Source organism: Bos mutus, chromosome 8 (genome assembly GCF_027580195.1).
Source record: "Bos mutus isolate GX-2022 chromosome 8, NWIPB_WYAK_1.1, whole genome shotgun sequence".
NCBI classification, from domain to species: domain Eukaryota; kingdom Metazoa; phylum Chordata; class Mammalia; order Artiodactyla; family Bovidae; genus Bos; species Bos mutus.
The window spans coordinates 49,315,594-49,339,925 of NC_091624.1; the positions used below are offsets into that span (position 1 = coordinate 49,315,594).

A 24,332-nucleotide genomic window follows, 5' to 3' on the forward strand; every position below is an offset into this window, starting at 1 on the left:
GCTTGCTCCTGCCTGAGCCTGGGCAGCCCAATATTTCATTTCCTGGTCAAGCCACATACACATACACACAGGAGGGTGATGGGAAATTCCTACCTGCTTCTCCCCCACTTGCTTATCCACCTGGAGGTAAATGCCCCTGCACAGCCTTAATCAATTCCCCAGGCATTGTCTGCAACAGACACCAGGAGAGGATGGTGAGGCTTTCTCCCCATTTCCAGCCTCCCTGGACTCTGCCCACACCTGTTCAGGCTGGTCCTGCAGGCCAAGAAGGGAAGGAAGGTGGGAGATCCAGTGTAGGACAAAGAGTAGAGGAGAGATGTCAGCACCTCTGGCTGAGGAGGCCCTTCTGCTCCGGGACTGACTCTGCCAGGACCTGTGACAGTATCTCATTTACACTTTGTAAGAACCTCTCCGGAGAAGGAAATGGCAACCCACTCCAGTGTTCTTGCCTGGAGAATCCTAGAGACGGGGGAGCCTGGTGGGCTGCCGTCTATGGGGTCGCACAGAGTTGGACACGACATTTCCCTCGTGGTCCAGTGGCTGAGAGTCCACCTGCAGCACAGAGGACACAGGTTCAATCCCTGTTCCAGGAAGATCCCAAGGGCCAGGGAGAAACTGGACCCACGTGCTACAGCTACTGAAGCCCACAGGCCTAGAACCCGTGGGCCTGCAATGAGAGAAGACGACATCGTAATGAAAAGCCCGAGTACCGCAACAAAGACCAATCTCTCTTACAGTGGTTCTCAAATTTGAGAGCACATCAGGGTTTCCTGGAAAGCTGATTACTACCCAGACTGCTGGGCCCATCCTTGAGTTTCTGATTCAGCAAGTCTGGGGTGGATCCTGAGAATCCTGCATTTTTAGCAAGTTCCCAGGCAGCACTGATGCAGCTGGTTCAGGGGCCACTGTGAGAACCACCGCTTTACAGCCCTGCTCTGTGATTTACAGAGACCTTCCCATTCACTGTTTAATTCACTCCTCACAACCACCCTGGGGTGGGGAGAACCAGCCCTACTTCCTGGATGGAGCAAGCTGCACTCAGCTGGGAGCGACGGAGGCACTTTCCTGAGGTTACACAACAAGAGGGAACCTGACCTCCAATGACTGTGAGCACACAGCCACATCCTAACTCGGGGCTACTGGGGGCCGTGGTCCTGGGCTTTCTTTCTCCAGTATTCTTTCAATACACAAATGCAGTTCAGGCCAGCATTAAGAATTGGACAGGTGTTCTCACGACAGCTTCTGAACAGCTATCTGAATAACAGGCATCGAGGGCAGGTGGTCAAGACACTGGCTTCAGAGTCAGAGACCTAGCCATCAACCCAACTCACCTTCCCTGTGTCTCAGCGCTACACGGCACCTCCCAACAGCCAGGCTGCTGTGAGATGAGGCAAGTAGGGGGACAGAGACTCTAGCCTTGGCACACAGTGAGGCCTCAATGAACCAGTGGGCACAGACAAGAGCAGTGAGGGATGTAAGGAAGATCCAAAATTTCTTTGCATTTCAGTTTCCTTAACTGTAGACTAGGGTCAAAACCAAAAACTACCTTATAGGGGAATCATAAGGATTCCATGCATTTATCCATTCATGTTGCCTTAGAACAGTACCTGACCCAGGGCAAACTGCATTAGTGTCCTACGTATGGTCCCTCTGCTAAGCATGATAGTTTAGCACTGAGTGCTCACTTTTCATCCACACACGGAAGCAAACCATTCAAGAATAGAACACAAAACAAAAAAGAAAACATTAAAAATCAAATCAAAACCAAACAAACGAATAGAGTAGGCTGTGAGTGCAGGCGTGCTAAGTTGCTTCAGTCGTGTCTGACTCTGTGGGACCCTATAGACTGTAGCCCATCAAGCCCCTGTGTCCATGCGATTCTCCAGGCAAGAATACTGGAGTGGGTTCCATGCCCTCCTCCAGGGGGATCTTCCCAACCCAGGGATCAAACCCGCATCTCTTGTCTCCTGCGTTAGCAGAAGGATTCTCTACCACTAGTGCCACCTGGGAAGCAGGCTGCTGTTGCTGCTAAGTCGCTTCAGTCATGTCTGACTGTGTGACCCCATAGACGGCAGCCCAACAGGCTCCCCCATCCCTGGGATTCTCCAGGCAAGAACACTGGAGTGGGTTGCCATTTCCTTCTCCAAGGCATGAAAGTGAAAAGGGAAAGTAAAGTCGCTCAGTCGTGACCGACTCTTTGAGACCCCATGGACTGCAGCCCATCAGGCTCCTCCATCCATGGGATTTTCCAGGCAAGAGTACTGGAGTGGGGTGCCATTGCCTTCTCCGCCAGAGCAGGCTATGCGCAGTCAAATGAATGTGCTTCATGACACAGAACAGTACACTTAAAAATGGTTAAAATGATACATTTGATGTTTTGTGTATTTTACCACAATAATAATAATAATAAAAAGATAAAAAGAAACAGCAGCCCCATATTAGAGTGCCCAGCTCTCCTGCACTCCTCCACTGTCTCTGCCCCTGCTTCCATGCTTGTTTTCCCAGGGAGCTCCTGCTTCTTTCAACCCTCCCTGAACTCTGTCCTTAGATTTGGTCCCTGGTGTACCTTCAGGGGGGGCAGGACAGGTTGGTTCGCCCCTCACCTTTTCGTTCCGGGCTAGTCAGGGCCTCCTCTGCCTAGGCCTCCCGCAGAAGGGGCCCTGTGGGGGACGATTCTCACTACTCTTCCAGGCAAGTGCCTTCAGGACAGCCTCGCCCTGCTCCCAGGAAGAGGGTGGATCTTCCATCGACCTCCCTCTGGCTTGCTGGCCCTCTCTGTGGAGCTGGCTCTGCTCCTCATGGTGAAGGAAGGGGCCTCTTGAGGGAGCAGTGCCCTCAGTGATCAGCACATGCTCCCACCGGGCTTGGCTGGAGCCCTGCTCTGTGCAGGGAAGGTGCACAGTTACTGAGACCAGGGCTTGGGCTCCAGTCTGCTCTGCCGTCTTTTGCTGTGTGACCCTGCTCAAGTCATTGTCCCTCTCTGGGCCCCAATGCCCCAGCCATAAAATGCAAACGTGCATCCCTGCCTGAGACCCTCCTAAGGCTTTAGGGAAGCACTGAAGGGAGAATAGAGGCAAAGGTGCTTTCTTTCTTTATTATACGACATGACCATGTTGAGAGGTGGCAGAGCAGTGGTTACAGACACGGGTGGGAGGCCGCCTACTGGGGTTGAATATCAGCACCTCCTCATACCAGCTGGAAGACCTTGGACAGGTTAGTCAATCTCTCTAGACCTCAGGTTTCCCGTCTATAAAATGGCGTGGTAATTAATAAACGAATTCATATCTGACAAGCACTTACAGTACTGCCTGGCACACGGTAGTTAGTCACTAAGTCGTGTCCAACTCTTTGTGACCCCATGGACTGTAGTCTGCCAGGCTCCTCTGTCCATGGAATTTCTCCAGGCAAGAATACTGGAGTGGGTTGCCATTTCCTACTCCAGGGGATCTTCCCAACCCAGGGATCGAACCTGGGTCTCCTTCATTGCAGGCAGTTTCTTTACCGGTAGTCTGAGCCACTAGAGAAGTCAAAAAAGTGCTAGTTGCTCAGTCAAATGCAAGATAAATTCAAAATAAGTAACAGCAGCTCCACCGTGGGACAGATCTAGAGTACTCTGCTAAAACACAAGAATGTATATAACAAAACAGAAGCAGATTCACAGACATAGAGAACAAACTAGTGATTTCCAGTGGGGAGAGGGAATGGGGAGTTGGGGCATGGGATTAAGAGACACAAACTACTATGGATAACATAAATAAGCACCAGGGATATATTGCACAACACAGGGAGATATAGCCATTATTTTTTAATAACTTTATCTGGAGTATAATCTATATAAACATATTGAATCACTATGTTGTACACCTGAAACTAATAAAATATTTTAAGATGCCTATACTCAATAAAAATAATTTAAAAAATAAGTAATAACTTCTATCGACTACTCACTGTGAGGAGGCACGGTTTTAAACTGTTTACCTGTATTAATGGATTGAAATGAACATTTAGCAAAAATGAGTCAGGACTTTGAACAGGGCTTACAGATTAAACCAGAAGCACAAAGAGCCCATGTTCCTTTTCTCTTCAAAGAGACACCTAAAGACCTAAAGATCCAGGGATGGGAGGGGTCATCTGTGCTCAGAGCCAGGAAAATCTCCTTAACTGGAGGAAAACAGAGGAAGCCTTGCGCCCCTCCCCCACCCTCAGCAAAGATTTCGATTCTAAAGCTCTAATTCTTATCTAATCTAATTCTTAGCCAGGCCCACTAACTCCCTCTGTCAAATGATCTTATTACATCTGGAGGCAAGAAACAGACGCAGCATCCCAGGACTGCCCAGGGTCAGGGACCCATAGGGGCGTGCAGCCCAGCTCTCCACTCTCCTTTTCCACACCATTCCATCTGAAAAGTCTGCAGATCCAGGCTTGCCCCATTCTACTGTGGAGAAGCTCACCCCTTCCGGGGACAGAAGAGCTCAATGATTAGACTTCCTCCTTTTATGAAGCGGAAATCTACAGTTTCCTCCACAGCCCTGTCTCCATCCCTGGAGCCCCACCAACCACATCCGTTTCTCTGCCTCACAGTGGCCCTTCCAGAGACCTGAGGCACCTGATCACCTGTCCCCGGGGTGGCTCTTCTCCAGGTTGGGAGTTTCTTGGGTGACTTAGTTTCCCATCTCCCCATTTTGGTTACCTCCCAGTAATGCTCCAAGCTGTCCCCATCTCTCACCCAGTTTGGAAGGATCATAGCCAAACCCTCCAGATGGAGGCTAAGAACCACTCAGCAGAGCAGGTCTCCAAAAATAACCCAGACTTTGCATCTCAGAGAAGCAGAACTGGCCAGACCCCACAGAGATCATGAGGTACAGATGGGGAAACTGACTACTGTGCCCACGGCCACCCACACAGGGCAGAGCCAGGAACAGGATCCAGGTCTCCAGCCCTCAAGCCTAGGAGAGTCCTCTAAGATGGGGAACAAAGTTTCCTTTGATCCTGCATCTGGATACAGTGTCAAATATTTTTTCCTTATCTGTGTTGCTGTTCTCGAAGGAACAAATTCCAAGGATAGCTGGGGAAGAAGGTCTTCTAATTGTGAGGCCGAGGGTCATATCCCCTAGCTAGGGTCTCCCAAGGCTCAGCCCTTTGGAAGGTGGGCTGTCTTTCTCCAGAGTAAGGTTCAGACTGGGGGAGATGGGGCTCCTTAGGAGAAGGAGAGGAGACAGACCCCAAGTCTTTGCCGCTAGAAAGTCCAGCAGAGCATGAAGGGTAAACTAAAGCACATCAACTCAACTCAACTCATATTTTCTAAGTTCCTAGTTGGAGACAGACCCTTATGCTGGGCTCTGTGGGCCCAGAGGGAGTCTTGGAGTCTCTGCCCCTGACACAGGAAGAAAAATGAACAAATCGCATCCCACTCAAACAAAGGACGATCACAAACGTGGTGGTGTGTCAAGAAGTGGCAGCAGCAATGAAAAGACCAGGAAGTTAGAGCAGTGGCACCCAAAATGTTTTGATCATTTACTACTTTCAAAGGGAAAAAGATTGAGCTCACCCACCCAAATATATTACATACAAGTAAACATGGGCTTCCCTGTAACTCAGATGGTTAAGAATCTGCCTGCAATGTGGGAGATGTGGGTTCGACCCCTGGGTAGGGAAGATCCCCTGGAGAAGGGAATGGCTACTCACTCCAATATTCTTGCCTGGAGAATTCCATGAACAGAGAAGGCTGGCAAGCTATAGTCCATGGGGTCCCAAAGAGGTGGACACGACTGAGTGACTAACACTTACGCACTAACAGACATAAGGTACAATCTATACAAGAGGCAAGATTTAATATTAACCAGAGTGACTAAATCTCTACTTCAAATAGTGTCCTCCCCCTCAAAAAATCTTGGACTAACTTCTTGCCTCATGGTTGTTTTTTTTTTCCCTTTCCTTGTGGGTGATGAACTGATTGTGCTAAAAATCCAAGTGTTCATTCTCCCATTCTCTTATCCTCATGCACTAGCATTATCAGAATTCCTAACAATTCAGTGTCCTGGTAGGAATCTTTTAAAATCACTTGCCCATTTATTGAGGGTTAGTTTAGTTAAAACTAGTCAATATAATCCACAAATCCAATCTGGATTAATTAATCTAGATTGACCTGAACTGACGGACCAGGTTAATCAGTTGAGATAACCTGCCTAAATTGAACTAAAGAGTGGGGTATCCTTATCACCCCTTTCTGAGACTTCTGGAGACATGAGACATGAGGCTGCCTGACCCCTTCTTGGAGAGGGGGTCAGTGTGTCTACACCTGGCAAATGATGGCAAACTTCAATTATTTTCTTGTTTAGATAATATTTTTTCCTGCACTGCACTGAGCATTTTGCGTACCTTCTTGGATGCCACCAGAATAGAAAACAGGGAGATGCTCAGAGAAGATATTCAGGCTGCAAGGGCCGGTAGCGATCAACCAGTTTAACCCCTCATTTTGCAGGTGAAGAAACAAAGACCCAGGAAGGGCTATAACTGGTCCAAGGTCACCAGGCTAGTCAGTGGCCGATCCCAGAGGGATTGCAAATCTCTAGTTGTTGATGGTAACACCTCTCTGTTCTGGCCGCAGTCAGCCCCTTCTGGCCTCTCTCATTGGGCCACAGGCAGCTCCTTGACCTCTCACCCTTGGGGCTGCCTCTCTTGTGATGTAAGATCACCTGCTGGGCGGCAGGGAGATGTGCATCTCAGCAAAGGTTACAAGTGCTACCAGGATGGAGGACATGGTGTCTCAGTAGGCCATGGTTCTGAGAGTCACTCTGAAGCCTCAGTTTTGTTATCTGTGAAATGGGACTAATCAGGTTCAGCTGTTGTCTGAGTGCCCATGTGGTCCTGGGAACATGTCTATACAGGCAAGTAACCCCAAAGGCTATTACTACTGTCCTTATTACTACCGCACAATTGCACTCATCTCACACACTAGCAAAGTAATGCTCAAAATTCTCCAAGCCAGGTTTCAGCAATACGTGAACCGTGAACTTCCTGATGTTCAAGCTGGTATTAGAAATGGCAGAGGAACCAGAGATCAAATTGCCAACATCCGCTGGATCATGGAAAAAGCAAAAGAGTTCCAGAAAAACATCTATTTCTGCTTTATTGACTATGCCAAAGCCTTTGACTGTGTGGATCACAATAAACTGTGGACAATTCTGAAAGAGATGGGAATACCAGACCACCTGACCTGCCTCTTGAGAAACCTGTATACAGGTCAGGAAGCAACAGTTCGAACTGGACATGGAACAACAGACTGGTTCCAAATAGGAAAAGGAGTACGTCAAGGCTGTATATTATCACCCTGCTTATTTAATGTATATGCAGAGTACATCATGAGAAACGCTGGACTGGAAGAAGCACAAGCTGGAATCAAGATTGGCGGGAGAAATATCAATAACCTCAGACATGCAGATGACACCACCCTTATGGCAGAAAGTGAAGAGGAACTCAAAAGCCTCTTGATGAAAGTGAAAGGGGAGAGTGAAAAAGTTGGCTTAAAGCTCAACATTCAGAAAACGAAGATCATGGCATCCGGTCCTGTCACTTCATGGGAAATAGATGGGGAAACAGTGGAAACCGTGTCAGACTTTATTTGTTTGGGCTCCAAAATCACTGCAGATGGTGAGTGCAGCCATGAAATTAAAAGACGCTTACTCCTTCGAAGGAAAGTTATGACCAACCTAGATAGCATATTCAAAAGCAGAGACATTACTTTGCCAACAAAGGTCTGTCTAAGTCAAGGCTATGGTTTTTCCTGTGGTCATGTGTGGATGTGAGAGTTGGACTGTGAAGAAGGCTGAGCACCGAAGAATTGATGCTTTTGAAATGTGGTGTTGGAGAAGACTCTTGAGAGTCCCTTGGACTGCAAGGAGATCCAACCAGTTCATTCTGAAGGAGATCAGCCCTGGGATTTCTTTGGAGGGAATGATGCTGAAGCTGAAACTCCAGTACTTTGGCCACCTCATGTGAAGAGCTGACTCATTGGAAAAGACTCTGATGCTGGGAGGGATTGGGGGCAAGAGGAGAAGGGGACGACAGAGGATGAGATGGCTGGATGGCATCACTGACTCGATGGATGTGAGTCTGAGTGAACTCTGGGAGTTTGTGATGGACAGGAAGGCCTTCTGTGCTGGGATTCATGGGGTTGCAAAGAGTCGGACAAGACTGAGCGACTGAACTGAACTGAACTATTACTCTGGAAGGCTCTGTTTAGGAGGGTGAGATCTGGGGTGCCCTTAGAGCCGGAGCATTCTGCCTCTGACCACCAACTGCAGCCCAGGATACCATAGGTCCTGGAGTTCTACAGCACAGTGGTCCCCAGGGTGTGCCAACCCAGGCCTGGTAAGGTGGTGGGCATTTGTAGGCATGGATCCTGGGCCTTCTGAGGTATTGGCTAGAATCCTGCTCCTGTCTCTAGGGCTCTCTTCCCTCCTGCTGTGAAGGGGAAGCTGGGGGTGGGGAGACAAAGGCAGTAGGGAGCTGAGCAGTCAGCTGGGTGCAGAAAGTAAGAGGGGCTTTTTCTATAGAGAGCTTAAAAACAATAATAAAATCAACAAAAAGCCTGGCTTCATTATCATGATGTGCCTACAGTTCTAAACAATGTCAGTGATAAAACATTCCTTCCTGCCAGGGTAGGCTGCTCCCACCTCTCTGCCCTTGGTGTCTGGCCAGCATCTGATACTATTCCCTTTAGATTGAGCCAGACCAGACTGTATGTTCACCACATCCCAAACAGGCTCAGTGTGCTTCCCGTGCCAGCCCTTGGCTTCTGCTGTTCCTTTGCCAACATCTCCCTCCTTACCACTCTGTATGTCCAGCTGCTACAAGGCCCAGCTTAGATGCTTACTCTTTCAGGAAGTCTTCCCACATGCAGTTCTAGCCATCCCCTAGCTGGCTCTGACTATCCTCCCAAGATGCAGACTAAGTGCTGCCATGTTCTCAGCTTGAGAGCAAGATAAGTGAAAGGGATTACCCTCTGAAATCTGGAATCCACAGGACAGAAAACCATACCAGGGAGTCACTTCTCAGCTGTGTGACTTCAGACGAGCCCCACGACTGAAAACAGTCCGACCCGCTTCCAGAGTCACTAGTTCAAGCACCCCTTGCTGACCACACCCTCTCTGCTTCCAGCTTCTTGGCACTTCCAGATGTGACCCATCCTCCGTCATCACCCCTGAAAAGTGAAAGTGAAGTCGTGTCCAACTCTTTGCGACCCTGTGGACTGTAGCCTACCAGGCTCCTCTGTCCATGGGATTTTCCAGGCAATAATACTAGAGTGGATTGCCATTTACTTCTCTAGGGGATTTCCCAAACGAGGGATTGAACCTGGGTCTCCCGCATTGTAGACAGACGCTTTACTGTCTGAGCCACCAGGGAAGTCTCACTCCTGATGGATCAATAAAAAACAGGTTCAGGCTCAAGGAGAGAGCTTTGGACCAGAGACCCCTCTCCAGGACAACATAATCCCTCAGGCTTGGCTCCAGTTTTTCTGAAAGGCCAGCTTGTAGGATGGTGTCTGGGCCATGTGATATTTGCATACCATGATGCCCATTCCTTGTCCCAGCAACCCAGGAGATCAGGCCAGGCTTCACCCACTGCAGACACCTTCCCCCGTGAGAACTTCCACCACTGGCTTCCTCTGCCTTCTCTCCCCTACCTGCCCATTCTCTCTTCACTCTTTTTTTTCCAGCCAGTTCTGTGGTCTGTCGTCTCACTCTTAAGAACACCATAAAATCTTTCTTCCTCCTGACTTCTCTCATCATTATCTGGCAAAACTCTGATGCTGGATGAACCAGGATATCTAAACACTTTGGGGGAAAAAATTGACGGAAACCCACAGGGTGAGATCCTTTTCCACTACTGCCTGTATCCCCCCAGCACCCTTCCCTCTGTGAGTCAGGCCTTTCGAAAGGCACAGTGGGCAAGTGAGATCCCAGCAGTGTGCTCCAGTGAGTGTGTGTGCAGTCACTCAGTCGTGTATGACTCTTAGTGACTCTGTGGACTGTAGCTTGCCAGGCTCCTCTGTCCATGGGCTCCTCCGCCCAGGGGATTCTCCAGGCAGGAATACTGGAGTGGGTTGCTGTTTCCTCCTCTAGGGGATCTTTCCGGCCAGGGATCCAACCCACTTATCCTGCATTGGCAGGCAGATTCTTTAACACTAAGCTATCTGGGAAGCCCCTTTCTCCTTGTATCTAAAGCCAATCCATCATTCACCCCTCCCTCCTCTACGTCCTAAATATCTCTTAAACCATGCACATTGGCTACTGTTCCCACAGCTACCACCGTGTTCTTACCTGGTCACATAGTCTTCGATAGCAAACACCTTGCCCCTGATCTTTTCAAAACATGGAAATTCAAACTTCTCTGGTGATTCAGTGGTTTAAGAATCTGCCTTCCAATGCAAGGGACGTGGGTTTGACCCCTGGTCAGGAAACTAAGATCCCATATGCCACAGAGCAAATAAAGCCTGTGTGACATACCTAGAGAGCCTGTGTGCCACAACCAAGACAAGGCCCAACCGAAAAGAAAAAAAAAGATGGAAATCTGCCCACGCCACTCCAGTCCATTGCTGCAAGGCCTGAAGGGTCTGGCCCACTCTACCTCTCCAGATTCACCTTGGGCAGGGATCTGAGCTACAGACACTTGGGGCTTTGAATTCCTCAACAGCCCATTTCCTCCAGCCTCAGGGCCTTTGCACAGGCTGTTTCTCTGGTCTAGAATGTTCCATTCTCATGGAGCATATTCTACCCTCACCCAGCTACTCCCCTGCTTATCTTTCAGATCTCAGCTCAAAAGTCCTTCCCTTTACAACAGCCTTCTGCAGTGATCCTGGACTAGGCACGTTTCTCCTCTCTGCCTGCTCCATATGCCCTCTCTTTTCCAGGTTTTGTGGGACTCTCTGGGTACTGCACAACTCTCCTTTGATCTGTGAGCTCACTGGGACAACCCCTAGATTATCTGTTTTGCTCCATTTGATATCCCTAGCACTGAGCTGTGTGATGCGGAAAGTGATCAATACGTAAACAAAGGTCTTGTTCAAATAAAAATTGAAGAATTACTTATTTAGGGAGTGAATGAGTGGGCCTGTCTAGGTGAGGTTGTAGGATTATCTGTGCGGGACAGGCCTCTGCAGTCTCTCTCCAGGGCAGGCCATGGGCCAACCTACTCTTGGAAATGGTCATAACAAGGATGAGATTAATGACTCAGCCAGCAAGCTCTCAAGCCTCCTTCCTGTCCATGAGCTCCTCAGCCCTCCTCCAGGCCCCCCATTACTCAGAGCACCTGGCATTTAATGGCCAGTCCACCAGGGCATTTCTGCACTGGCAATACGTTTACACTGCTGAACATTATTCCCAAGAGTCAGAGCTCAGGAGCTGGTCTTTGGAGTTGGATTAGGAGCAAGTGGTGGAATCCAGTGAAAACAGGGTTCGAATCCTAGCTTTACCTCTGGCTGACTGTGTGATCTTGCAAGCCACTTCACTGGGCCCTGGTTTCCTCATCTGTAGAAAGAGGCCAAGAATATCTAGCCACAAGGTTGCTGCACATATTAAATGAGTGGATATATAGTAAATTAAGAATCTAGGTAGGGGCTGGTCACATGTCGTATTTAGCTGATTCTAAGACACACAGTTTTTAAACACACATCTTTGAAACTGGGATGCAGCTTATAGTTTAATTGCTTGCCCTTTTTCTTCCTAATGGATTATAAAATAGTGGTATATCTTACAACAGGCAGTGCTCTGCATTCCATGAAATAGCACTGCTGCTGCTGCTAAGTCGCTTCAATCGTGTCTGACTCTGTGCGACCCCATAGACGGCAGCCCACCAGGCTCTCCCGTTCCTGGGATTCTCCAGGCAAGAACACTGGAGTGGGTTGCCATTTCCTTCTCCAATGCATGAAAGTCAAAAGTGAAAGTGAAGTCATTCAGTCGTGTCCGACTCTTAGCGACCCCATGGACTGCAGCCCACCAGGCTCCTCCGTCCATGGGATTTTCCAGGCAAGAGTACTGGAGTAGGGTGCCATTGCCTTCTCTGTAAAATAGCACAGTAACTCAATTTTTCTATTCTCTTTGCAAAGAGGTCGGACAATTCGTGAGAGTCCCAGGGACCAATACACATCACTGAGGATGAAGGGTCTTCTGGGGTCTGGCACGCTGAGGTGGAAGCCTGAAGCATCACGGAATCTGAAAGCACAGGCTCCTCCCCAGCCTGGCGGCCTCTGGACCACTTGCAGCTGCCCCAGTCCCACTTGGGGGGGAGGGTGAGGCCCAAACTCCAGCAGGACCCTCACTTCTCTGGATCTGACTCTATGCTTCTGCTGATGTTGCCCGGGGTCCCTGGCTTTGGGCAGTTAGTCATAATGCTGACTGCTTACCTAAACTTCTAGTCTTTGTCCCAAAAGAGAGCCCTGGAAACCCCTCTGGAGACCCCTGGAGACCTCTCCTCCCATGTGATACCTACATCAAGCCATCCGTGGCCCCTGCGCTCAACTGTTCTGGAAGACCAGCACTGAGGATCCATTCCCCAGGCTTTACCCAGGTCCTCACGCTGTGGGTATCTCCTTAAACCCTCCAGCCTGGTGACAGGAGACTGGCTGGATTACTACATCATCTACATTCCATTTTAACACACATTACATATAGCCACCTCTTTACAGAAATAAAATGTCTATCACAAAAAAAATTCAAAATACAGAAAAAAGAAAACAAAATTTTGTCATCTAGAGATAATCAACCAGCTTGATGTGTGTTGGGCTGAAAATTCTTCTGTATTTACCTGTGCGTAGATCTAGTCTTTCTTCATATTCCAAACCAAATTCCATAACCAAAATGGGCTCACTCCGTACACTGCTCTTTTCCTTGATTTTCCAGGTAAGACAAATTTGCAGACCTCTCACTACCCAAGCTGGTTTCTTCCTGGTGACCTCACGGTGCCCCCCATTCTCTCCATCCCTTCACCTGGCAGGTCCCTAGAGCCCCCCTTGGTCAGGCCCTGAGGCCCAGCCTGGGTGCCCAGCCTCTAGCAGGGTGCAGGGCTTATGGCCTGAGAGGTTCCTAGGGACACTTGCCCCGCTTCCTCAGGACAGGACTGTGACTGGATCGCACTCGCCCTCGGGGCCTCCTCAAAGCACAGCTGCACCCCAGCACAGATACACTCTAGAACCCTTAAATCAAGGGGTGTGAAGTGAATCGTGGCTGTCTGTCCCTGCTGGGCTTGACCACAGACCTTTCAGAACAGACCGAATGTTCTCTTGGACTCAGATGCTGTCTTGATATTTCCCTAAGCCTTGGGGACTCAAGATAGCACAGTAAACAACAGAGAACAGGTGCCTGGCATCCACAGTTCATTGAGTGTTTGCATGCTCTCTGTCCAGTTTTGGAACTCACAACCACCGTATTCATTAAGCAAAGCAAGTGTTTATTATCCCCACTTTACAGATGAGGAGACGGAGGCTCAGAGGTGGGGCAATTTACCCATTGACCTTTCTTGCTTCTCCCGCCTTGAGAGTTTAGCCAACTTCAAATCCCACTAACAACCTGGCCCAAGCATTACTTCCTCCAGGTAGCCTCCCCACTCTACCAGCCTCCCCAGGCTGCATTAGATGCTCCTCCTTAAGGGCCCATAGCTCTGGGGTTTCCCTATCTGAACTGAGCCCCTCACCAGAATGCGTGCCCTTGAAGGTACTGATGGGTCTGGCTTATTCCCATTCTTATTCCCCAGGCACAGTAAAACCTCAATAGATGGCTGCTGAGGGATAACAGATCCCAATAGATGGAATGAAGATGGTTACGATTATTAAGGCAGGAAATGCCCTCCCCACTTTACAGAAGAGGACAAGGGGTAAAAAGAAGGGACAGGACTTGCCTACAGAGCATGTCATTGACCAGCACAGGTCTCCCTCTTCAGAAGGCTCTTTTGTTCCACTGTGTTCCTTGTTGCTTGCCATCTTAGATGCCAAGCCTCTGCTTGGGGTTCATTTCCATCTCCTCCTGCACTGGCTAGGCCTCCCTGGCCAAGCAGGTGTGAAGGGGAGCACTGAGGAGGGGGCTCTGACTGGGAAGGCTTAGTCCCCCAGCCTGGGCCAACACCCTGGGGTAGCCCTAGGAACAGCAAGAGCAGTTGGCTCTCTATTGAGCTCTTCCATGTGCTATGCCCTGTGCCAGAACTTTCCATCTCTATTTCCTTCGTCCTACAGCTAGCAGGTGGGGAGAGAAGGATCCCGGCCTGAAGCTCACCCAGTGGCAGTGCTGGGATGGGAAGCCAGGGCTGCATCCCTGGCAGCAGGCGGCCCAGGGAGTTTGCTGGCACCAGCGCCAGAAACAAATGCACAGTCAGAGTACCAGAGACAACTCCCAGGGGGCCTGCAGGCTTGGCAAGGTCCCAAACTCTCCCTCCCTACCCTAGTCACCTCCCAGCAAGGCTGCTGGAGGGCTGAGATTCTTGGGCCCAGGGAAGACAGGCCCGCCCTGGAAATGCCCAGCACTCTGTATGTGTAGGTCATGGCACCTGCCAGCCCCCTGCAAGCTCTGGGCTCAAGGCCAAGCTGGAAGCAGCTGTCATATCAACTCTACAAATCCTCAGCTCCCTGTTTCTTCTTAGAATGAGATCGCACATATCTGCTCCCAACTGGCTGAGAGATGCTAACTAAACAAGGCCTCACCTTTCACTGGGCCTTAACTTCCCTGTCTGTGAAATGATGCTGGGGGTGGGGTGAGTGGAGGCTGTGTGTCTCAATAAACTTACAAATGGACATTCTAGTTTGCCTACAGGCAACGTAGCTCAGTGATTAAGACCGTGAACACTGGAGTCAGATGATATGGGTCCAAATGTATGACCCTGGGCAAGCTGCCCAACCACTCTGGGCCTCAGTGTCCTTATCTGCGAAATGGGGATAACAGTAGAAAAAGAGACAAAGTAGACATTACTAAAATGTTTATATTGATTATCTGAGATAAAAAGAGAAGACTGAGTGATTTATTTTGTTTTCCTCTCTTTTTTCTAAATTCTCTATTATCATCAAATATTTATAACAGAAAAAACAAATATACTTTCTTGGCAAATTAACTTCATTGAGACATAATTCACATATAATCTAATACACCCATTAAAAATAATAAGTAATAGTAACTTATTCTATAGATTGTTTTGAAGATTGACTGGGCCAGTTAAAATCTTAGATGGCGCCTGAAACAAAAGAGGTGCTATTAAGAATTTGTTAATACCAAAATCAGATTGATTATATTCTTTGCAGCCAAAGATGGAGAAGCTCTATACAGTCAGCAAAAACAAGACCAGGAGCTGACTGTGGCTCAGATCATGAACTCCTTATTGCCAAATTCAGACTTAAAATGAAGAAAGTAGTAAGGAAAATCATTAGACCATTCAGATAGGACCTAAATCAAATCCCTTACGATATACAGCGGAAGTGAGAAACAGGTTCAAGGGATTATATCTGATAGTGTCTGAAGAACTATAGATGGAGGTTCGTGACAAAGAACTATTGACGGAGGGATCAAGACCGTCCCCAAGAAAAAGAAATGCAAAAAGGCAAAATGCTGTCTGAGGAGGCCTTACAAATAGCTGTGAAAAGAAGAGAAATGAAAAGCAAAGGAGAAAAGGAAAGATATAAGCATCTGAATGCAGAGTTCCAAGGAATAGCAAGAAGAGATAAGAAAGCCTTCCTCAGCAATCAATGCAAAGAAATAGAGGAAAATAACAGAATGGGAAAGATTAGAGACCTCTTCAAGAAAATTAGAGATACCAAGGGGACATTTCATGAAAAGATGGGCTCGATAAAGGACAGAAACGGTATGAACCTAACAGAAGCAGAAGATATTAAGAAGAGGTGGCAAGAATACACAGAAGAACTACCCAAAAAAGATCTTCATGACCCAGATAATCATGATGGTGTGATCACTCATCTAGAGCCAGACATCCTGGAATGTGAAGTCAAGTGGGCCTTAGAAAGCATCACTACGAACAAAGCTAGTGGAGGTGATGGAATTCCAGTTGAGCTATTCCAAATCCTAAAAGATGATGATGTGAAAGTGCTGCACTCAATATGCCAGCAAATTTGGAAAACTCAGCAGTGGCCACAGGACTGGAAAAGGTCAGTTTTCATTCCAATCCCAAAGAAAGGCAATGCCAAAGAATGCTCAAACTACTGCACAATTGCACTCATCTCACACGCTAGAAAAGTAATGCTCAAAATTCTCCAAGCCAGGCTTCAGCAATACGTGAACCGTGAACTTCCTGATGTTCAAGCTGGTTTTAGAAAAGGAGAGGAACCAGAGATCAAATTGCCAACATCCGCTGGATCATGGAAAAAGCAAGAGAGTTCCAGAAAAACATCTATTTCTACTTTCTTGACTATGCCAAAGCCTTTGACTGTGTGGATCACAATAAACTGTGGAAAATTCTGAAAGAGATGGGAATACCAGACTGCCTGACCTGCCTCTTGAGAAACCTGTATGCAGGTCAGGAAGCAACAGTTCGAACTGGACATGGAACAACAGACTGGTTCCAAATAGGAAAAGGAGTACGTCAAGGCTGTATATTGTCACCCTGCCTATTTAACTTATGTGCAGAGTACATCATGAGAAACGCTGGACTGGAAGAAACATAAGCTGGAATCAAGACTGCCGGGAGAAATATCAATAACCTCAGATATGCAGATGACACCACCTTTATGGCAGAAAGTGAAGAGGAACTCAAAAGCCTCTTGATGAAAGTGAAAGTGGAGAGTGAAAAAGTTGGCTTAAAGCTCAACATTCAGAAAATGAAGATCATGGCATTCGGTCCCACCACTTCATGGGAAATAGATGGGGAAACAGTGGAAACAGTGTCAGACTTTATTTTTCTGGGCTCCAAAATCACTGCAGATGGTGATTGCAGCCATGAAATTAAAAGACGCTTACTCCTTCAAAGGAAAGTTATGACCAACCTAGACAGCATATTCAAAAGCAGAGACATTACTTTGCCAACAAAGGTCTGTCTAGTCAAGGCTATGGTTTTTCCTATGGTCATGTATGGATGTGAGAGTTGGACTGTGAAGAAGGCTGAGCGCCGAAGAATTGATGCTTTTGAACTGTGGTGTTGGAGAAGACTCTTGAGAGTTCCTTGGACTGCAAGGAGATCCAACCAGTTCATTCTGAAGGAGATCAGCCCTGGGATTTCTTTGGAAGGAATGATGCTAAAGCTGAAACTCCAGTACTTTGGCCACCTCATGCGAAGAGTTGACTCATTGGAAAAGACTCTGATGCTGGGAGGGATTGGGGGCAAGAGGAGAAGGGGATGACAGAGGATGAGATGGCTGGATGGCATCACTGACTCGATGGACGTGAGTCTCAGTGAACTCTGGGAGTTGGTGATGGACAGGGAGGCCTGGCGTGCTGCGATTCATGGGGTCTCGAAGAGTCGGACATGACTGAGCGACTGATCTCATCTGATCTGATCTGAGCGACTGAACTGAACTGACTGAAATAAATAAGGCCCAAAGCCAGCATGGCTTCCTCCTCCTCTGGCTTGGATTCCTATTTCACCCCAAGGACCAAGCTCAGCAGATCCTCTGCCCCCATGTTCAATGGTTCACGCTGCCCTGGTCCAGCTTCATCATTCGAGCCCTAGACTCTTTCCACAGCCTTCTCTCTGTACAGCAAAAGAATCGCAGTAACACTCAAATGTGGCCATGTTCTTTCCTTGTTCAAAGCTTTCCATGGCTCCTACTAGGCTTGACCAAAAGCCCTAGCTCCTCTATGAGACAATGTTTCACCAAGTTACTGAAACTCTCTGTATCTCTGTTTCTTTAAATGAAAAAGAGAAAAATCGTACCTCCCTCAAACTTACAGAATTCCATACTGCATGAGACGGGGTACACAATCTGACCACAGGCCTCCCTCACTTATATCCTCTTCCCTCTTACCACTACTCTAGTCTGCTCTTCCTGAAGGCACCAAGCATGGTCCTACCTTAGGGCTTTTGCACTGGTCATTCCTTTCACCTGGACAGCTCTTCCCCCAGGAATCGGCTAAGCCTTCTTCCAAAGGTCACCTTCTCAGTGATTCTCCCCACCAACTATTTGAAACCACAACTCTTCCCTTTCATTCTCCCTCACACACTTGAAATATCCTTTTATGTTTTATTTGGTCCATCTCATTTGTCACCACCTATTTTATTTGTCTGTCTTATTTTCCTATGAGACTTAAGCTCCTTTAAGACAGATTTTTTTTTTTTAGTCTATTTTGTTTACTGTCAAGAACCCCTCCTCACCATACCTAGAAAATAACCTAGTGCAGTGAAGGTGTTTAATAAATGAAAAGTTGAATGATCAAATGTGAAGCCCTTAGGAAAATCAGGCAGGTGGTAACTACTCAATAAATATTAGCTTATTATTATTGTTATTGATAATCCAAGGCAAGGCTCCCATGTTCTTCCTCCATGACTTCTGTGAGCTTACACAGTAATCTAATCACTCTTTCCCCCACAGCACCCTGCCAATCTCTCAATTATATGGTAAGGAACACACTGCTTTTTAATTATATCTTTTTCCATTCAGCCTGAACCAAGTAAAATGGCCATTTCTTGTTAAGTCAAAAGTAGCCAGATATTGGCCTTTTCACATAGTTTAACTTAATACGTTTCCCATGGTGGCCTGCAGGCCCCCGGGAGGCACCTCAAGGACGAACACAGTAGGTGTCCTGTAAATGTTTGCTCCAACTCCCGGCTCTTCATAATAGATGTGATTGCTAAACACCTATAATCTGTTCTGAAGGAGGCAACATAAAACAATACATGGAGAATCTTGGTGAATTATTTTCTGATCCTCCTGGAAAATCTCTGTCCTCTAAAATAATCCAGGTTCTGGACATTTTGCAGTAACAAAGCTCTAAGGCTGAGGGAAACCCCTTCCCTAGAAGAAAAATGCTAGCTAGTTGTTTGCCTCTAAGAGGATTTATTTAATGATGGGGTCATGGGGTAGGGAGGCTGGAACATTCTTTGGTTATCCTTGTGTTCCCTGCTCCTCCTAATAAAGGCTTCTGCTACGGAGATTTGCTCAGTCTAGAACGTGAGTTGTCCAGAGCTCAAGGAAATTCAGCAATCACTGAATCTACCCCACTTCACATCTAGGGGAAGTGAGGTACAGAAGAGGGCAGGAATTGACCTGAGCTCACAGTATGGGGTGAGGAAGAACCTTCGCTGAATGTATGCTGACATGAGTCTTGGGGCTTTTCCTCTGGACCACACTGCTCCTGGGTTAGCCAGACTCTGGTATTGGAAACTTCAGTATCATTATTTTAAAAGCTGTACTTTTTAAATGAAATGCTTATTCAGCCGTAGTAAAACACCAAGCGCTTCTTTACCATAAGATAACTTCTTGTAAATAACAGCACTACACTCATCTCTCCTATAATTACTTCCTTAGGGCAAAGTCCTCAAAGTAGAAGACTAGGGGCAAACGGAAGTTAGGACCATTTTCATGGACTTTTGGAACAAGCTGCCAGATTGCCCTGCAAAATTAAACGCTACTGGAGAATCCCTATAGCTTTACCAGCATAGAGTTTTATCCTTTTACATTTATTTCTGCTAATTTTATAGGAATAAATAGAGTGCTTTCATTTACTATATGGTATGTGTTTTCAGACACACACACACACAAGTCCTGGAATCAAGATCCCTGGGCTTGGTTGCTTGTCTGCTGTGTGATCTTTGACAAGTCACATCCCCTCCAGGGACAGAGGATATCTATCTGTAAAATGATGGGGTTGAATGAGATGATTTTTTAAGATTCCTTTCAGCTTAGATATTTCATAATTCCATGGTGCATTTTAAAATTATTGACCTAGGATGACTGTTTAATACCCAGGATCTGCCATAGCTCTAAATCAAGGTCCAAACAGCTTGGACTAGTGGAACAGGAAAACAGAGCCCGAATTACACGCAGGTAGAGATGACAGGAGACATAGGTAGCACTTAAGCCTGTTCGAGGGAGCTGCACTTGAGTGACAGTACAGATACTTAGTCTGCTTTTACGAGGGAATAATAACACTCATCTATGGTCTAGCCTCAAGTCCCGTGCAGCTCCACCATGGCCAGAAGGTGAGGTTGTGGTCACTCTACTTCAGCCTGAGAGTCCCAGACTTGCAGTCAAAGGTACCTCACCCTCAGCAAGTGCTTGGCCAACCTCTGCTCACACACCTCTGAAGACCCAGCGGGCACCCCCTACCCCAGCAGCCTTGCCCTTTTTTTGGCTGTAAGAAAGCTCCCAGGTGAGGGACAGGTCTCGCAGGAGGACAAGGGAGACCAGAAGGCCCAGACCTGATGCTCTGAACCTGCTCCCTCAATCAGGGCGGGTGACAGGAGAGGATACGGTCTGGAGAGAGGCTCCTCTGGCTCCTCTCACTCCAGACCTAAGGCAGCTCACCTGCAGGTAAATCCTAAGGAAGTGGGTTGTGAACAAGCCCCAGGCTGACTACTGCCCTCTCTGGGGCAGACACCTCAGCTCCCTGGTCCCGCCTTTGCTCTCTTCAGCTTCAACAGAAGAAACAATGCTGGATGTGGGGGTATTTATCTCTGAGGTGAACTGACTTAAGAGTCCAGATAACTACCCCAGGGTGGGAGGCAGGGAGGAGTCAGATGTTGTCTGTGTGCTCAGAGCAGGACTAGCAGATCCTAGCTCTGTTTACAGCTAGTGAGATTCCCATAATAAGGGGTGTGCAACTGGGCAGCAAGACCTTCCAGAGGGGATCTGACCAAGGGGCTGGGCCAGATGCCAGGATTCTTCTTTACACAGAGAGTCGGGAGCCACACACAGTCCCTCGGACACCTGCTCTGTCCCAGACCCAACCCCACCCAGACATGGCTCTCCTGGTGCTGGAGCCCCTCTGGGGTCCATGCATGGACCTAGCCCTGTCACAGCAGGCTGGGACACCGAGCTGGGCGTCAGCATCTGGTGGGGAAAGGAAGGGAAGGGGAGGGCAGGTTCCACACCATTCCCTAAATCCAGGTGCCTGCACAGGTTTGGTCTAGGCAAGTCTGGGGCCGAGGGCCCCACTACCTCCAACCCAAGGTTCTCGCCGCCCCAGACCGCGAGGTAGACTTGGCTGGCAGACTCTGATGGCCCCACCCTGCATGCCCAGGCCAGCTCCACAGGGACCTGGGGGGTGTCCTCTCCCCCTGCCTATTTCTCGTGCCCGGAAGCTGAGGCCCAGCAGGTTTCTTAGCAAAGAGAGGGTAGAGTACCACACGGGTCCCACGGGGCACCCAGGCCGCTAGCGGGGGCCGGGAGGGAGGCTGACGGGCACGACCAGCCACACCCAGCATGAGCCGCGTTCGTTCCGGGTAGGCTGTGCAGACAGTGCCCATGCGAGCTCCGCGCCGTCGGGAGGCTGGAGCCTGAGGCGGCCCCTACTCTAACAGTCAGGCGAGGAACGTGCCACCACTGCGCCCGCTATTCCGACGGGGAAACTGAGGCCTGGAGAAGAACAGTGCTTTGTGCAAGGTCACGCGGAGGGGCTGGAAGCCAGGTCCCCCGCGCCCCGCCAGGTCCCCCGCGGTGCGCCGAGCCCCAGCATCCCTCCCCAGGCGCTGCAGCCCGGAGGCGCAGCGCGCACACATCGCACAAACCGGGAAGGTATGGCCGGCGGCCCGGGGCCGCCCTACCTTGATGACTGCCGCGCAGGTGGCGGTGGCGGTGACGGCGGCGGCGGCGTCCAGCTCCGACTCCGCGCTCTTCGCCGCCGCCGAGTCCCGGAGCCCAGCGCCGCCGCCTCCTCCTCCCCACCGAAGTCTGCGGGCGGGGCCGGTGGGCGGGGCAAGGGCCAGGCACATGCCCCGCCCTCGCGCCCCGCGAGTTCGCGGGGCCACCCCTCCTTTCTCCAGCCCTCGGCCGCGCTCCTGGCCCCCAGGGCTGGTCCCGGGGCGCGCACACGCGCGCAGAAGGGGCGCGCACACCGGCGTGCACACGCCGCAGTGATTGGGGCGGGCTGCCTGGCTAACCGAGCCGAGGCTGGGGACAGTCACACTCGCCTGCCTTCGCGTCCCGCCGCTCCCTCGCCGAGTGGCTTGGAACAAGGGACTCGATCTTCCGGGAGCCTCAGTTTCTCCCCTGGTGAAAGGGAAACAGTAACTGTGTCTGCCTCAGAGAGCTGTTTGAAAATTAGATGAGACGATCTAATTTACCCACCTGGTGAAGTGCGTGCGCAGAGCCTGCCTCGGGAGCAGCGCTCGTTGAACCTGGGCTGGTGGAGTAATTCCTGAGGCTTCTCTGTCCGCCTGCAGGAAGAGGGCGGGGAGGACCCGGAGGACGCCCTTCTTTCTCTCTGCAGCCAGGAGGGGGCGCTGCTGCCCGTTCTCGCCTGCTATGGGGTTTTGCATGCTAGGCACTGGGACAGAGATGGGGGTGGTCCAGCCTTTTAGGAATACCATCAGCCAGCACTTAATGAGCCGGGCACAGTTCTAGGCACCTTCAATGCATCACCATAGTTTATGTCACACAAACCTATGAGGTTACCTGTTACTCATCTATTTTACACATGAGGAAGCTAAGGCACAGAGAGGTTAAAATAGTTTGCCTAAGATCACACAGGTAGTAATTCAACCCTAGGCAGAGTGGTTCCCAAGCCCAAGCTTCTAACTACACTACCACACCACCTCTCTTGTGAAGAGCTCTTTTTTTAGTGGTGTATCTCTAGGAGCTAGAACAGTACGTGGCTCAGTAAGTGTTAATTCACCTCAACGTCTTAATTCACCTAGTGCCAGGGCCAGTAACTGGTGCATCCCCCACCCCCTTGCACTGTCACACATCTGTGCCTTTGTTCATGCTGTCCCCTCTGCCTGGAGTTCTCTTCCCTCACCTCCTACTGTCGTTTCTTCCAGGGCCAGTACCAATGTCCCTCTCTGGGAAGTCTTCCCAGATTCCAGTGGCTGTGCCCTCCCAGCCATGTATCTGCCTTTTACCCCTCTGTGCCATGAGAGTGGGTGGCTGGGACCACGTTTGGGGACAGGCAGGTTGACAGGGACCTTTCTGGGGGGGCCTGGACATATGACCAGTGGGGAGGCCATTGGAGGGCTCTGCAATAGACACACCCTGGGACTCTTCCTAGAGATGCTGTGTAGGTGTGCTTATCCCCCTTCCCCTTCCATCCCCCTAACGCTGATCCATTTGATGAAGACTACGTGCCCAGTAGTCACGTACAGTTGTGAGAGCTGAACTGTGAAGAAGGCAGAGCGCCAAAGAATTGATGGCTTCGAATTGTGGTGCTGGAGAAGACTCCTGAGAGTTCCTTGGGCAGCGAGGAGAGCAAACCAGTCAATCTTAAGGGAAATCAACCTGAATACTCGCTAGAAGGACTGATGCTGAAGCTGAGGCTCCAGTATTTTGGTCATCTGATGTGAACAGCTGACTCATTGGAAAAGCCCCTGATGCTGGGAAAGACTGAGGGCAGAAGGAGAGGGTGTTAGAGGATAAGATAGCTGGCTGGCATCATGGATGCAATAGATGTGAACTTGTGAGGGACAGGGAGGCCTGGCATGGTGCAGTCCATGTAGCAAAGAGTCGGACATGACTGGGCAACTGAACATCAACAACACCCGCTGACTATCTGAATTGCACACATGGGGAAACTGAGGCCAGAACGGGAATGACCTATCCAGGGGTCTCTAGCTAGGAAACACACAATAGGTCTGGTCCCAAAGTCGGGTCCATCTGCTAGGACCTTCTATTGGGCCTTATTGCTGATTGAGATAGGCCAGAAATCCAACACCTTCCTGTGTCAGCATGGCCTTTGTTTAATTTGCTGTGTGTTGGGACTTTGCTGGTGGTCCAGTGGTTAAGACTGTGTACTTTGAAGGCAGAGGGTGCAAGTTTCAACCGGTGGTTGGGGAACTAAGATCCTATATGTTGTGCGGTATGGCCAAAATTTCTTTTAAAATTTAACCTGCCACATGTAGGTAAATGTCTTCTGGGTGACCAGAACCTGTTTTTGCATGTGTGTGAGGGAAAGTGGCAAGTTCTCCCCTATCTGCCCAGAATGGAGCTTTCTGTACCATGTGGTCCTGTGCTCATGGCAGGTTGAGCTGAGGAAGGAGGGGACCTGTGCCTGGGAGGATCAGGGTTAGGGGGAGGTTCCGAACATGCGGGAGAGCACCCTGAACACAGGCATCCTGTAGAAGTTAGCATGTATCTCCCACTTGAGGGTTTAGATCTTCCACAGTGGCCCCCTGCTGTTTTGAGGAGCCCCTTTATTCTTAGGATATTGCCCAGGAAGGTTCCCTGGGTAACTCCTTTCCCTCACCTGTAGAATGGA

General features: G+C 49.3%; 1 protein-coding gene across 3 annotated transcripts in view; it reads right to left on the reverse strand.

The window, feature by feature from the left end:
* CORO2A (coronin 2A) overlaps positions 1 to 22,803 on the reverse strand; it is a 61,583-nt gene extending 38,780 nt beyond the window's left edge. Inside the window, exons 1-2 of one of the 3 annotated variants that reach the window (XM_070375607.1) lie at positions 22,211 to 22,803; positions 22,054 to 22,132 (exon numbers count right to left, since the gene is read on the reverse strand). In XM_070375607.1, the coding sequence (XP_070231708.1) occupies positions 22,054 to 22,132; positions 22,211 to 22,452 (321 nt within the window). In that variant the 5' untranslated portion in view covers positions 22,453 to 22,803. Of the gene's footprint in view, positions 1 to 21,687; positions 21,820 to 22,053; positions 22,133 to 22,210 lie in introns of those variants that run through there. The other 2 variants (XM_070375609.1, XM_070375608.1) reach the window with 2 other exon arrangements.
* Positions 22,804 to 24,332: the final 1,529 nt, after the last annotated feature.